The sequence below is a fragment of the Python bivittatus genome, unplaced genomic scaffold, assembly GCF_059951505.1.
Source record: "Python bivittatus isolate LINGU-HERP-01145 unplaced genomic scaffold, Pbiv_v1 ctg000190_np1212, whole genome shotgun sequence".
NCBI classification, from domain to species: Eukaryota; Metazoa; Chordata; class Lepidosauria; order Squamata; family Pythonidae; genus Python; species Python bivittatus.
In genome coordinates this window covers 2,777,192-2,793,037 of record NW_028277042.1, presented here as the reverse complement: position 1 = coordinate 2,793,037, position 15,846 = coordinate 2,777,192, and the positions used below count along the sequence as shown (strand labels likewise).

The 15,846-nt window shown below is 41.9% G+C and overlaps 1 protein-coding gene across 1 annotated transcript in view; it reads right to left on the bottom strand.

Moving 5' to 3' along the window:
* Positions 1-15,846, bottom strand: part of NECAB2 (N-terminal EF-hand calcium binding protein 2) — a 181,052-nt gene that overhangs the window by 33,361 nt on the left and 131,845 nt on the right. Inside the window, exon 6 of the mRNA XM_088136366.1 lies at positions 7,591-7,727. Coding sequence (XP_087992492.1) covers positions 7,591-7,727 — 137 coding nt within the window. The remainder of the gene's footprint in view (positions 1-7,590; positions 7,728-15,846) is intronic.

The following is a 15,846-nucleotide window of genomic DNA, read 5'->3' as shown; positions in this document are numbered from 1 at the left end:
CGCTAAGTGACACCACAACTGTGCTTTGATCTTCGCTTTACAGCAGTGTTTCTCAATCTGGCCAGGGAATTCTGGGAGTTGAAGTCCATTCATCTTAAAGTTGCTGAGATTGAGAAGCATTGCTTTACAGACTTGCGAAATCGTTAAATGTGAGGATTAGTTGCAAGGTTCCTTTTCATCACTGTCGTAACTGTGAATGGTTGCTAAATGAGGCTGTCGCTAAATGAGGACTACCTGTAGCATGATTCAGTTGCTCACGCATGATACAGTACTACCGATATGAATTCATGCCCACTCCTTATTTCCAATCATTTATTTCTTATGTCAGACTTAACTGGACCGAAGGGGAATATTCTGGGAAATATTCCAGGTGGCATGAGGTCTCCAGTAACAATTTGGCTAAATTATCTATCCAGTGGAAGCAGCTTGGCCATTACATGGTCTATTCACCATTACAGTGGGAACTTGCCCCTTCCGCTTACCGCAAGGAAACATGTTCCATTTACTTGCACACTGTCTCCTCTTCGCAGGTGGGAATGGGAGATGCTGTGTGCATATGCTTCCCTCCGTGCTGAGTGACTCTCTTCCTTATTTGAACACCAAAGACACAATCTGATGCATCTCCCTTTCATTATCTAGACTTTGCGGAGAGGTATCCTGCCCTGAAGCCTGAATGGATGGGTCTGCTAACTGATTTGCTCAACATGAAACTACTGCACAGAACTAATAGCCACGCTCCAAGGCAAGGAAGATTTGGTGCATCTTATCTTCCTGCAATGTGCCTTATATTCTCATGAATATAAATTGGCTACTGCAACTAAAGGCTGATGCCAGAATCAAAAGCAGCAGCACAACTCGGAATAGGACGGAAGGAGATGCAGTGGAAATTTCAATTTTCTGACAGGTGAGCTTCTCTTGATGGGGAGAAGAGAAGGTCAGGTTGGGAAGTGAAATAACTGAACCTGAGCAGAAGCCGAGGATCTCCCTGTGACCCTCTCTTTTTGCTTTTTAACAATGGTATTTGGAGTTTAGTAACTATCGGATGCCTCAAATATCGTGTCTGGAACATCAAAACAGGAGGCAAGCAAAGCCTATTGTAGCAAGGGCTTCTGTTTCAGTGTTCCAGTGCTAAGGAAATGGCTTTCTTATACCAAAGCCAACAAGCTGATTTCAAACTGCTTTGCAAAGAGATGCCGTGGCTTAGCTGCCTCCACTTCATGTCAGAATCTGAGGACAGCCCTGTGGCTGGGTCAGGCCACAGTCGGTTTCATCCAGGTGAATTCTGTTTCATGCTCTGGCCTGCTGAGGGCATTCAGAAAACTCACAGATGTGAAAGGGAGGGCTAGAGACCACAGGCATGTGGGAAGGAAGAGGAAGAGCGCAGTTGGAGTGAGAATGAGTGACACAGCCCAGATGTGAGTTCTGTGGGAAGGAAACATTCCAAGAGACCCCCTATAACTCTGGCTTGGAATTTACTCCTACAGTTTCAAAGTCTTCATACCCCTATGCCTTTCTGAAATCTGCATCATTCTTGTTTCTTTGCTTGGCCAATAAGGTGGGGCTTGACCTCTTGTCTCTTGTTCCTCAGCTGCTGGTCCTTTGCTTGAGATTCAGGCTATCAAGATTAGTAATGATTAACAGCTTGATTCTGGTCTGTCCACTTCTACTTTCACAATTGCTGGCCATCACCACATTAGAGGGCAGGGAATCCTCTTTCACTGTTTTCCTTTCTAGAGCAGGGTTCCTCCACCTTGGCAACTTTAAGACGGGTGACCTTCAACTCCCAAAATTCCCCAGCTGGTTGCCAAGGTGGAGGAACCCTGCTCTAGAGGGAAATAGAGTTTGTTGGAGGTGGTGCATATCATCAGAGATGCACCAGTTCTGGGATACAAAACATCAGATATATAGAAAATGCTCACTTGTTGGTGTCATCTAGTGATTTTCTGGAGTTGGGGCCCAGATCTGGTAACTCTAAACAGGGCAAAGGCGGTACTTAACCCTTACCTTGAGGGCCATTTTTCTATTCCAAATCTTTCAGCGGCAAACAGGAGGAGACCCACCCAACTAACTACATGGAAAGGGAAGGCATTTGATGGGCATATCAAAGACGTCCTAATGCATTTCTAGGGAAAAACCAGTTCTTTGGGGGAAGAGTGCTGTAAAAATAGCATTCAAAACATGGTTTACATTCAAGACTGTTAGTGTTGGTAAAAAACAGTCCATTAAATGTACAGACAGAAGAAAAGGCCAGGCGCAGGGGACCTCTGACAGATGTTTGATATTTTCCCTTGAAAAGCATTGGGACCTCATGTTTCCCCAGCTGTTGTAAGGGCAGTCTTGGAGTCTGAGAAGGAAAAGAGAGTTTTTCATCATGGCAGATGAGGACCACGTGGATATTTCAACTTGTCCCATAAGGGGGGGGTGTCATTCCATCCATTAAGCAGCCTACGGGAAAGAATTTCAAACAACTCATAGAGACCCCTCCCTAAAAAGTGAGGAATGGGACATATTGAATTAGTTTCCAAGATTCAGTAACCTAATCCCTTTTTCTTGGCATTAAACCTGATTAAGGAGATTCTGTGTGAACCCAGCTTCTTTGGTTGTGTGCTGGTGTTAGGGCTTCTCCACCACATGTTGGAAAGCAACTCATGCCTGGGGAAGAGAGGAGAAATGCCTTTAAGTCTTTAGTCCTGCACCTCATATCTGGGACTATGTCCTTCTGAATTTGACAAGCATGCGTAAGACTGGGTTGGAGACATACCTGACAAAGATCAGCCTTTTGTTCAAAGGCTGGACGTGTCTGTTATTCCAAACATTGCTGAACTAGAGTTTTCAGCATCTCTAACAAGCATGGCCAATGGTGATGGATACTGGGTAGGCTGGCAATATATGGAATGCCCTTGGTGACCTTTGCCAACCTTAATTCAAGGCTATTTATAACTATGAATTTTCTGCCCTTGGAGAGGGTGAATGAAAAAGGGAGTGGAATGGGATCCATTCACTTTGGTGTCCATTTCTTCCAAAATGGGTAATAAATAATGTATGGGGATAATGCTTTAGAAGAATGCCACTTACATTCATTCCCCACTAATTTCAGGGAGGAAGAACCACCTGCCTCTAATATCTTTCCTCCAAAAGTAAGCACATTGGCTGGTTTCCTACAACATAGCAGGCTAGATGGGAGTTGTGTAGTTGTGGGGACCCAGCCACTGTTTTAGCGTGTTGATTGAACAATGTTAAACCATTTGGGATTTATTGGGGTGGGGTGGGGTGGGGAGGTAGCATATTAAGAGACCAGAGGACATGACATGTGTTTTGTTAACCTGTCATCAGGATTTAGCATGTTGTGGGAACCCAGCCAAGGCTGTGGAATTATGGGATAGTAAATCATCAACAGTTAAGTGGGGCTGCTGAAATAAATCTTTTTTTCTTAAAATTATCTTATTTTTAAAGATACTTAAGAATAGGCCTGGGGGAAGAATTACAAAGATGGATTTAAAAATTGAAAAAAAAGTAGATAAAAATTTACCAAATGTGTGTGTGTGTGTGTGTGTGTGTGTGTGAGAGAGAGAGAGAGAGAGAGAGAGAAACATTCCTCTATTATCCTATTTGTAAGATTAAATTAAGACAATATATAATGATAACTGTATCAATTTGGCACTTTAAAAACTATTATTAGTCAAGTCAGAGATTAACAAGAACAGCCAAAATAATCAGCATCGTTAGCCAAAATAATAAGAATTGACAAGAATTTCTAGTTATCTGAGATAGTCCATCCTTAACTTCACAACCAATCTGGTAGAATTTGGTATTTTAAGATCTTAAGAGAAGCATCAGTAAAAGTTTATGTCCAGAATTATAATCCATAGATGTTTTCCAAGTCAAGTTAAAATTAGTGTTAGACTTAGACTTCTTTTTTAAAATATAAAGTCATTTCTGACATGAATGTGTACTTACTAAGCTTGGTCTACCTGTTCTCTAATGAAAGAAATGAGTATAATTTCCAATGTAAAACATACTGAATCCTAATGAAATCAATTCTGGTTCTGCCCCCATCATTCTACAATATGTGGGGTTCAGTCAGGAAAATCATGAAATCAATCTGTTTTGTTTAAAACAAATCTAAACCTTATCAATGAGTAACAATAATGATGGAGGTAACTAGAGGAGGAAGAGGAGGAGAAGGGGGGAGAGAGGAGAAGGAGAAGGAGAAGGAGAAGGAGAAGGAGAAGGAGAAGGAGAAGGAGAAGGAGAAGGAGAAGGAGAAGGAGAAGGAGAAGGAGAAGGAGAAGGAATTTCTCTAACTTTCCTTTCTGAAGTTTGGATTAGGAGCATCTAGCGTGGTGTTTCTCAATCTCAGCAACTCTAACATGTGTGGACTTCAACTCTCAGAATTCCTCAGTCAGCATGCTGGCTACGAATTCTGGAAGTTGAAGTCCAGACCTCTTAAAATTGTGAGGTTGAGAAACACTGTTCTAAAGTTACAAGAGGCCTGCCCAGTATATGAAGCAAGTACCTCCATGGGACAGGGAATCCAGTCACTTCTGATATAGGAGCAACCACTTAGTTCAGAAGAGAAGGCTGCCCCTATGCTGACCTCTCAGGACCCACTTTTGGTGAAGTCAAGAGCTTCCCAAATTTGGTAGGGCCAACATTTTCAACCAAACCTTTGTGGGGTGGGGGGAGGTTGAAGGATCAAAATGATTCAGTTCTACCACTGAGTCTAAAAACAGCTTTCGGGGCCCTACAGCACACATCTCAGATGAAGCATCCCATCTCACCATTAGTTACCAGTTAAAGAGCGACTGGTTATATCCAAGGGAGCAGAACTTCTCCTCCTGCTTGCACACACAAGGTGGTCCAGGGGAGAAGCAACCATGGATCAGGGGACCTTTTGGTGGATGGAACTGGGCTGCATCAAATCTAGGGTGACCAGAATTCTAGGGAATGCACCACTATGGATGACCACTAGGTGGCAGCCACATGTAAGAGATGTGTCTCTTTAGTGCCATCTAGTGACTGTCCTAGTCAATATGCACTGAAATTGGTCCTCACTCCCATTGTTCTACCTGAATTACAACATCCTCCATGGTGCACTTTGGCCCTTCAGCAGATCCTGATCAGATTGGTGGACTTTTTTGTTTTTAAAATTGAAGGCCCAGATCTGGCCACCTGAGCTGGTAGGCCTCCAGGCAACCAGAAGACCTGGCTTTCTTTTATTTAAACCTCTGAGTTATTCTGCATGTTAAAAGATAGAGAGAGAAATAATTCATCTGCTTTTCAGCTTCTTGAGTAACTCTCACCCTACCTTACCAGACCTGAGGGAGCAGAAAGATTCCTACATAAGCAGTTATTTGTGATCTGCTTTTTATTTTCTTTAATTTAAATTAGGTGACCGGGGGTAGGAGGATTTGGATGAGGAAATCTCTTGATACCAGCTTCTGATCTCGTCCCAATTTCCATAGCAACTGTTTTTTGGGCTCTGGTCAAGATGTTTGCTGCTTTGTGCAGCTGTGAGGTATATAATTTTAACTTCTTTTTGCAAAACCATAAATCAGCCTGTGCTTCCTGAAATCTTTTTTGGGTTCTTTTGGTCTCCCTCCCTTCAACTTCCAGGAGGTGTATTTTCCAAACTTTCAAGGGGGGAAAAGAAAAACCATGAATCTTGAAGGTAGTCCTCTCCCTGTTGTGTGAATTTGCATCTTTGTAGTGTTTGTTCTTCAACACACACACACACAACAGGGGAGAATCCTAACCCCTTGAGACACCTCCCATTTTATGCCTCTGCTTGAGCAACCCCCCTGAGAGGAAGGCAAAATTTATGGCAGGTATGTTAGTCTGCAACATCCCTCACGTAGCTGTTGAAGGCAGGGTTTATCTCCGAGGGCCACCTGCCCCTGAAGCATATGGTTAAATCATAAATAACACGGGCATTCTACACTTGGCAACACGCATTTATCCAGGCTAGTTAAAAACCTAGGGGCTGCATCTCCAGCACAAATTAAACTTGGTGAGTTTTAACCTTGGTTTGGTTGTAGTTAGAAGCTTAGCATATTGCATGAACAAAAGCCCTTTGGTTAGCTTGTGTTCCAATGTTTTGTGCAAACTTCGAAGCTGGATCAACGAACTAACCAAGTGAAAAGTGTTGTGCCAACACAGCGAAGATCTGTTGGAGCATTAGAATGTATTCTAATAGGCCAAGCGTATTTAATTAACATATTCACATGCAGCCTTTCTAAGCAAGTTGTTTCTAGAATGCACAAGCAACACTTGGATTCAGTTAATCACAACTACGTCTCGTTGAAATAAACAGGGCCAGTTCCTAAGATACTGCACGCCTCACTGATTTCCATCCTACTTCCTAGGAGTAATTTTTACTGAATGTCACCTGTACAAAAACAGCCATAACAATTCTGAAACTGAGCATTGTAGAAAATAGCAGAATTGTATTTTAATAACATTTGAAAACAATTGATACAGATAGCAAGCTAAATTAAACTTCTACATACCACATCTCTGTATCTCTCAAGACCAGAAAAGAAAAGAAAATTATTTATTAACATTTAGAGAAATGTTGTATTCTGATTTTAAATAAGCAATAGTTCCTTGACCTATGAAACAGGATGCATGATGTTTTAAAGATAGTATTGGCACTTGGTTTGGGAGTTGCCATATCAATTTTTCCAGAATCACTCCATCATGAGAAATACATCTAATGGTGTCACTTAACATTTTTTGGGAGGGTGAGGACTGCAGGAGGCATGGTTTGGCAGTATTAGGGCAACGGCTGCAGAGGACAAGGCATTCTCTTGTGACTGTGTGTCTACTTTGGCGTAGGGTCAAAAATTAGAGCTTCCCTTTAAAATGGAAGGAAATATGCTGCTGAGTCTTGACATAAGATGGAACTTCTAGGTAGTAGATCCGGGCTGCAAACATCCAAACCACCACCAGAGGGCAGCAGAGAGAAAGAGAACTGTTGCCATCTACTGGTCACCCAAGGTATTGCAGCCTAGATATAGTGGTCTTACATCATATGCCCCAACAAAGAAGTTTGGAGACAGATGCAACCTTGGGTCTTGCATGGTGTAAAGGAATTTAGAGCTGTCTTTGGAGAAAAACCATTAAGGGGGGGCTTGCAGAAAAGATTACACAGTCCAGAGAATGAAGCCAGCATGAGAAAGAAACTCAAAATAAACCTGCTTCTGCAGGGATTCCTGGATTGTTATTTTATTATTATAGGTTTAACAACAGAAACTTGAAAGCTTGTCTAAGTTTCTCTTTATTCCATCTTACAGGATGTAATTGCTTCTCTGTCTCCCTCCTTAATAGTTCTTTCACACCTTCCCCAAAGCCATCTCTTCATTCCTTTACAGATTGCTTGTTCCTAGTTTATACTCACATAAAAAAGCACTGCCAAAGACCTCTTTAAATTCTGCATTAAGGCAACATGTCAGCATCAATATTTTAGCCCAACGCTACAAATATCCCTCCTGGTGAACATTCCCAAGCACAGAGAAAAAGAACAAAGACAGCAACAGTTGCAAATCCATCTAGATTCCATACGGAATGGAGTAAAGATCGCGGTCCAACCTTATCTGGTTGGTTTGTTCATCAATGGCATCCACAGCACTTTCCACCGAGCTGAGCAAGGACTGAATCTGATTGGCCGTCTCTTTCAGCAGGAAACGGGTCACAAATTGGTCCACGTTTGTTCCTCGTTCGTACACCTGGGAAAGAGGAAGACAACAGAGTTCTCTGACAATCTTCCTCTGCGACAAACACAAATGCAACCTGCCTATCGAGAAAGGCATGACATTTAAACATCATTATTATACAGTGGAACCTCCGGTTACGAACGCTTCTGTTCATGAACTTTTCGGGTGACGACCAGCTCCGGCCGCAAAATTTTGCTTCGGTTCGCGAACTCCACCTCGGGTTACGAACAGGATCCGCGGCCATTTTCCGCCCCTGACACGTGGTCCACAGCCATTTTTCTGCCCCTGACACGTGGTCCGCGGCCATTTTTCTGCCCGACACGTGATCCACGGCCATTTTTCTGCCCCTGACACGTGATCCGCGGCCATTTTCCACCCCTGACACGCGGTCCGCGGCCATTTTTCCGCCCCTGACACGTGGTCCGCGGCCATTTTTCTGCCCGACACGTGATCCATGGCCATTTTTCTGCCCCTGACACGTGATCCGCGGCCATTTTCCACCCCTGACACGTGGTCGTAGGGAGGGGGACTCTCCCTCCAAGCAATAGCCGCCTCCCTGTCCTCCATGCCAGAACAGATTAACGATAATTACATTGAACCTTATGGGAAAATTTGCTTCGGGTCCCGACCAATTCGGGTCCCGACCAGAGTCATGGAACGAATTAAGTTCGTAAACTGAGGTTCCACTGTATCTCCGAAAGTATGTTCTCTTTGAGATGATCCAACTGCAGTGGGAGGATTTCCCACCAACACCCTTGTTTCACTAAAATAGTTTAAGGATTCTTTCTTCTGTTTCTGACTCAGTTTGGTTTGGTCTGGCTTACTAAATGTATGGATTGCGTTCTCCATTTACCAGGAGTCAGGAGTGATGCTCAGTAAAATATAAAATCAAGGGACAGAGGAATAGTAATACAGTATGAGGCATCCAATGATCAGGACAGCCCTAACTATCCAACAATGGAAAGGAAGATCTTCAGAGGAAAGTTCACCATGGAGGTGCCACTACTAAAAAGGCCCTGTCTCAAGTTCCTACCAATGTAGGCGAATCTCTAACTGAACAAAAGTGATGAGTGAAAATTCCAGGCTGATGCTTGGTGGTCGTTTCTTGTGAAATGAGATTTCTAGAGAACTATGGTCCAATGGCCACTCAACATTCTCCGACATTTTAATGGGCTAAGAAACAAAGAGGAAATTCATTGCCCTGAATTTGTTTTGTTTATCTTTTTTGGAATCAACCACGTTCCTAGAGCAATGAGCATCACCATGATCTAACATTACCATAATGGGTGGAATTATCTATGTTTAGACTCTCAAGTTCTATATTATATATACAGTAATAATTTACTACCATAAAATTAAAAAGAAAACAAAATTATGCAACCAGTGAGCAAAGCAACCAGTGAGCTCAATACATGACTCTAGGTCATGCTGGCTGGGGAATTCTGGGAGTTGAAGTCCACCCATCTTAAAGTTGCCAAGGTTAAGGACACTGCTCTAGGTTAAAACACAGTTGGATAATTTGTATTCCTTTTATTATGAGAACCTTACTATGGTCTTAGCATGTTGTGAACATAGGAATTGCATTTTGTTAATCCTGGCTTACAGTTCAGTGAGTTACACGAACCCAGACAGCATAAAAAAAAACTAGACTTTATAGTGTTATAAACCCAGAACGAAGAGTTGCTGCAGACAAGAAGGGGGGGAGCCTGATTCCAAATCTGACCTGCACATTTCGTAATGCAAATCTTGTAAGGATGTTTCAACCGAGGCAGAGTGGAAGAAGGCACGTAACACAAAGGGCCTGTCAATGGGATTTGTTCCACTGGATGAAAGAAGCAGAAACGTATAACTTCCGATGCCCAAATGGGAAGCAGGCGTGCTTTGCAATAAACACGGTCTCCCCATTTTTCCCTTCAGAAGAACAGCTGTGACTCAACATGACAGTCATTGACAATCTGAAATGGAGGGTTAGTCTCAGAGCAAGGGAGCTTGCCATAATCTTTCCTAATAATGAACTATCTTGTGCAGCCAGAAGGAAAGGCTATTCCTCTGAGAAATATATTTGGTCCAGATGATGAAATATATATCCTGTTTATCCCTTCCTCCCCCGCTTCTCCTTCCTCTACTACCCACAATTCTGTATTTGCATTACATCTGAAGATGCATTTCACCCTCTTATATTCTTGCAGGATTAGCTGTTATCAACAGATTACCTAAATCCATCCCTCTGAAGCTGAGTTTCATCAAATGCATCTCTACGCAAGGATTAAAACCCAGATTCTTGTGCTTTTCTTCCCATGGTGAAGGTTTAAGCTTTCCTTCCCTCCACCTTAATAATCCTACTCCAAAGCCACCCCCAAATGTGATCACCCTTTCAGATGTTGATGGGTGTCATACTCTAAGATGTCTGGCTATCACCCAGTTGGGAAAATCTGATGCAGCTCATGTCAGCTCCCCACTCTTGAATAAACTGCAGTTTGGCAGTAGTCTCTTTCGTTTAATTAAAAGAAAAAGAAAAAAGAACAGCTAACTAATATGTGTACACTGTACGGGGTTATTTGGGGGGGGGGACTTCAATGTCAGTGCTTCAATGTTATGTAATCTCTTCTGCTACAAATCGAGAAGAGGTTTCTTTTTTCTTCCTTTTTTCTCTTCCCCCGCCTTTTTTTTAATGTGCAAAATTTTTACATCAGGTCCTGGATGATTGTAAAGTCTTCTCCATGCTTGGAATGTGTCTGAGGCTGAGGGAATATTGCATCGAGCAGTTCTTTAGTTCCCCCTAATGTAACTTGCTTAGGTCCCTCTGTTACTGAAAGTCACTTGGTTGACACGGAGGCCAATTCTGCAAGCTCCGAGACAGAGAATTTTCAGCGTTAGACTTCTCCCTCTAAGGTCAGAGTTCTTCACGTTAGAGGGAGAACTTCAAAGAGAGTCCGAGATGTTCTCCTATGAAGTGGGGACAACAGGCTTAAGCAGCGAAATAGTCACTTGTTACCTTCCTTATATTTGGCAATGTCTTAGGGCCATCCCGGAGCCAATAAGCTCTTTAGGATTTGGAGACTGCAGGCTCAAACTAAGGTGATATACCAAAAAGGATTTTATTGAATCAATATTAATAGAGAAAGCAAAATATATAAATTTTTGTCCCTTTTCTCCCCAGGAACCCCCCAAATGGCAGGGTGTAGACCCACTGAAACCTTTTCTTTCTGAAACTTTAGGTCTATCCTGAGGTTCAAAGTGTCTGGTGCCTTTTGCCATTTTTATACTTTCCTTTAGAGATGGGGAGTGTGACACTTGGAGATGGCTTGGTGGCATATCTTATCAGTGACTTGTTCACAGCTTCAGATGGTGGACCTGCTCCTATTTTTAAGTTGCCCAGAAGTCCTCACAGTTGGTGCATGCAGATGGTCTGATGGCACTTCTGGTCAAGAACTTGGGAACTCAGGCATGGGACCCTTAGCTAAGAATGTTTTTATGGGAAACATTGTTTCTGGTGTGCAGACACTTAGCAGGAATTAGATGAGGGAACTCATGCTGTTTTTCTTAATGGTTATAAGTAGGAAGTAGATAAAAGTCTCTAGGCGAGAATGATTTACAATACAATGATGCAACCTGCAAATCTTGCTAAGATACACACATTTAACAACAACAACAAGAAGTATATTTGACACGTGCAAAGGGGAATAAGGGTCCTCCATCATTCCCTCTTTGCCAATTTTGCCCTTACAGCTGTAAATGACTCAAAACGTCTTTTTTCAGTGTCCGCCATGGACATACATTGGACAGGTGTGACAGATGTTTCTCTTTGGGGGATATAGAAGTTCTATTTGCCTTTAGTCCATTGGAGCTAATAATTTCCAGATGGCCAAAAGTGGTGTGCTCTTAGAGAGCCATGTGTCATGCTGCAAGAAGCAGACAAATGTTCAGAGCCACCATGTGAATCCTTAATGAACTAGTTTGATCACAGATTCTTTGTTATTCATTATTGTAATGATTATTTCTAAATTGCAAGTCTTGTGACTGGAAAATATGGGTGCAGAATTTAAAAGAGGTGCCTACAATGTAAATCAAGGGAACTGGTTCACAACTTACTTAATCAGTTCTTGTCTTCCTGGGCCAACCAGTTTAAAAGGGAATTCAGCAGTGGTGTCTGCAGAGTTGATCAAAAAAGTCAAGATGGTGGCCCCAGCAGTGCAAGTGAAGTTCTGCTCATTTTCTATGTGTGTGGCCCATGAGATGCACCTAAAAAAACTGGTGGGGCTTTAATCACACTGTGGCCACTCTGATGACTTTTTTGACCAAATCTTGAACCCCCGGGACAAAGGAAAAGCTTGTGATAACTCTCAGACTGCAGACCATTCAACAGTGAATTTCGTTTTCTTTTTTCCCCATTACAAGATATTGAAGACATAACATTGCAGATCCTACCAAGAAGTATTATCACAAGCCATATGCTTGCTCTTTAGTAATTTTTTCCATTCTTCTCCTTACTTCAAATGGGCTGTGTGCACACAACATGTTGAACCTGTTTAATTAAAAAGCTAGTAACTCCATTCATACAACATGCCAGGGTTGGTTGGCTTTCATGCTGATTAGTGTACTGTAGCTTAGCATGCTGTGCAGACCCAGATAAGCTTGGTTAGTTTATGATTGTTGTTATTAGGCATATTCAGAAAACCAGTCAATTCAGCATCAAGTTAAGCATATCGGGTCAAGCCAACCACCATATAATTATAATAATAAAGCAAGGTGCGTTAGGAAATTATTACTATTTTTGTAAAGGAGAACAAGCATTTGCAGAGGCAGACAGCCAACAAACTTTGACTCACCTAGGCAGTGTTGCTGGGGAACCATGTTTTGAGAGCTGGTCAAGATGCTACTGCCTACTGGAAAAACATGGCTTTGTGGCGCAGAACTGTACTAAAATGCTCCGACACAAAATATGTCCAGGAAGGCTGTTTCTCAGGGAGGAATAGGGGCAGCTCTTTTGATTACAAAGCCAGGAGAAATGCTTATTCTGCACGGAGCTGCAGTCTACCTTAAAAATCAGGGTTCACCTTCTTTAGGTCTTCCTGGATCCAGCAGAGATGCTGGACAGTCACATTTCACCAGCGGCACGCAGGGCCTTTTACCATTTTGGCTGATATATCAACTACATGGATATATATCCTACATGGATATAAGATATATGATATATATCCTACATGGAGGAGAGAGACCTGACTCTGATGGCTCATGTGCCGGAAACATCAAGGTGGATTACTGAAACATGCCCTTTGTGGGGCAACTCTTACTGTCAGATCCTGACACTTACAGTCTGAAAATTGTAGCATGTGCCAAGCAGCACAGCTTGCCCCAGGAACACCCCAAAGATCCCACATCGCCTTCTGTTGAAACCCTCTTTTGTTCCTGCATTATGTCTTTCAGATTGTGAGACCCCAGAGTGGAAAAACTCTTCTATCCCCCCCCCCCCCCACTCCAGGAGTCTTCTTGGCTGACGAGTGAGATAAAAACACAATTAATACATGATACTTAAGATCAACATACTGTACATTCTTCCATGTTTGTAAAACTATTGAAGATTCTGAACCCCTTATGGACTTTTTGTGTAAAACTGAAAAAAAGGAACTTGTGATTTATGGTTTTGACAATTAGACAATTAATTAGATTATACAAAGAAGAGAGTCATGATGTAACTTTAGAGAGAGAGGTAAAATATAATTGTACTTATAACTGCTGTGAAGAATATCGGAAGCCATTTCATTATTTCTTTATATCTTTCTTTATATCTCTTTTTTTCCTACTTTCTCCTACTTTTTTATTGCACTTTTAGCTTTTTCTTTTCTTTCTCTTTTTGCTTTTTCCTTTTCCCTTTCTTTGTTCTATTTTAGTTTCTATTAGTTCTTATTATTGTTCTTAAAACTTTCAATAAAAAAAACTATATATATAAAAAAAACTATTGAAGATTCTGGCCGGTGAACACTGTGGCTGTGGACTTTTTGAGGGGATGATGGAACACTGCGTGCGTTACAAATACGCGAGAGAAACAACAAAGATGGTTTTCCTTTCTTTACAGACAACTTCGTGGGTATTTTTCCTAATCTGAAAGGTCCCACAATGAAAGTCAAAGTCTAGGATACAAACAAAACCCCAGAGTAATATTCTTTCCACCTTGTGTACACACAAGTATATATTTTTCAATGACTTTCTTCATCTGCAGGGTCAATCACCATGCAAGATCCTACAGTCTAATAAAAACAGAACCTCCAAGGTGTCAGATCCAAAATGTAACATCAGCAGCAGGTGGGTGGGTGGGTGGGTGGAGGCAGAATCAAGGGGAGACAGAATGATGAAAGCAGTGTGAGGCTCTAAGTCCCGCCTCTTTTGTACATGCATTGTGATGTCATTGGCATGTGTGAAAGAGGCGGAGCTTGCAGCACCGTGGTGCTTCACTGCTTTTGTCAAAATGATCAAAGATCCTGCAGAAGCCAGACGTGCAGCACGGTCTGGATCACTGAGCAGGCTCTGGCTGCAGAAATGCAACAGAAGGTTTTTAAGCGCCATCAACATCAAATTGAAAGCAAAAGCAACGGTCAGATCTTTGAGATGCGCAGGGGCGGCAAAGATACTTCTAGCCAACTTTTGCCAGTAACAAACCTGTGTGAAAAAGGTGGAATAAACCAAAGGGGAGGTGAAAGGGGCCAATAGGTTCTTGAGCAATTCCCCAGAAAGAAGAGCGGTCTTGAGAGGTGGGTAGTGTTTTGGAATCTGTGTGCTGTGGGCTGATTATTGCTGGAATGCTGAGGTTGTTCCCATGAACTGGGTCAAACCAGGCTTGGCACAAGCTGGAATTCTCCAGACGTTTGGACAGGGCTTCTAGAAGCTGCAGTCTCTGCTCATCAAACACCAGGTTATGGAAGGCTGCCTCTCTCTAACAAGCAGATTGCCAAGAATGGGTCTAGCATCAGAACTTCAACAAGTTGCTGTCAGTATTTTTTTTAGAAATTGCAACAGGCTTATATCCTTAACAGAAGCAACAAAGCATATACTTTATCTAAAAAGTGGCTTATTTAGAGGTACCTTTCTTGAGGCAGCATTCATTTTTTGTTGCTAAGAAACTCTGGCTTAATGCTAGTGAACAAACTAGGAAACCAGGATTTAAACCAGAAAACTCTGGCTTAATGTAACACAGTAACTGAACTTTGGCTGAAAGTTCATTAACAAATCAGGAAAATAAGCCTGATTTTACTTCACAATTCCCTGATTTGGAAACAGTGGGGGATCCTTGATTAAAATAAGTCCAATTTTTCATGCCAGAGCCAACATTCAATGAGAGGAGGAGCAAAGGCAGAAAACTCAGTTCTGGTGTTCATTCTCTTAGCTACACATACAGTGATTGATTAAATCTGGAATGACTCCTCAAGCCACATCATCTAAACCAGTTACTGATGCTTGGAGCCAAGGCAAAATTTATCAAATGCTATGAACAAAACATTATCCCCACTCAGTAATTATGATATCCTTAAATGGAGAGTCCATTCCAATGTGCTTTAGCCCATAGACCACAGGTGGGACAAAGTTTAAATTACAGAAACTTAAATATAGTCTTCAAAATGTCTGTTAATGAGACTTATAAAGACTGTGAGCATACAAATTACCTTCTTGAAAAAAATGGACTTTTTGTTTTTAACATGGTGTGATCCTGGTGTTTGGATAGAGTGATCAATGGGACTTAAAATGCAAAAGGCTAAGAGGTGGATGTAGCCCTTGGAGGAAGACAGCTTAGAAAAGGAATAATAATTGTAACAACATGATCATGCATTCTTCTCTTGTTAAATATAACACAATGAAAGGTTGCTATCACCACATCCTTCTACAAAAATGAGGAGCAGAGGAAGAAAAGCTGATTATTTGGCTGCAATATCAAAGGGAGCAAAGATATTTCTCTTTGAAAGCAAAGAGGTGAGCATCTAAGGAGTCTCTCTCACACATAGAGATTAATGGAGGTTGGAGTGAAGGAGCAAAGATGGAAGACAGGCTCCTGTTTTTATCAAGAGCTATTTTTAATAGCTAAACTAAGAGATAATAACAGTACATTGGTATCACTCATTATAATTTATTTGAACACATG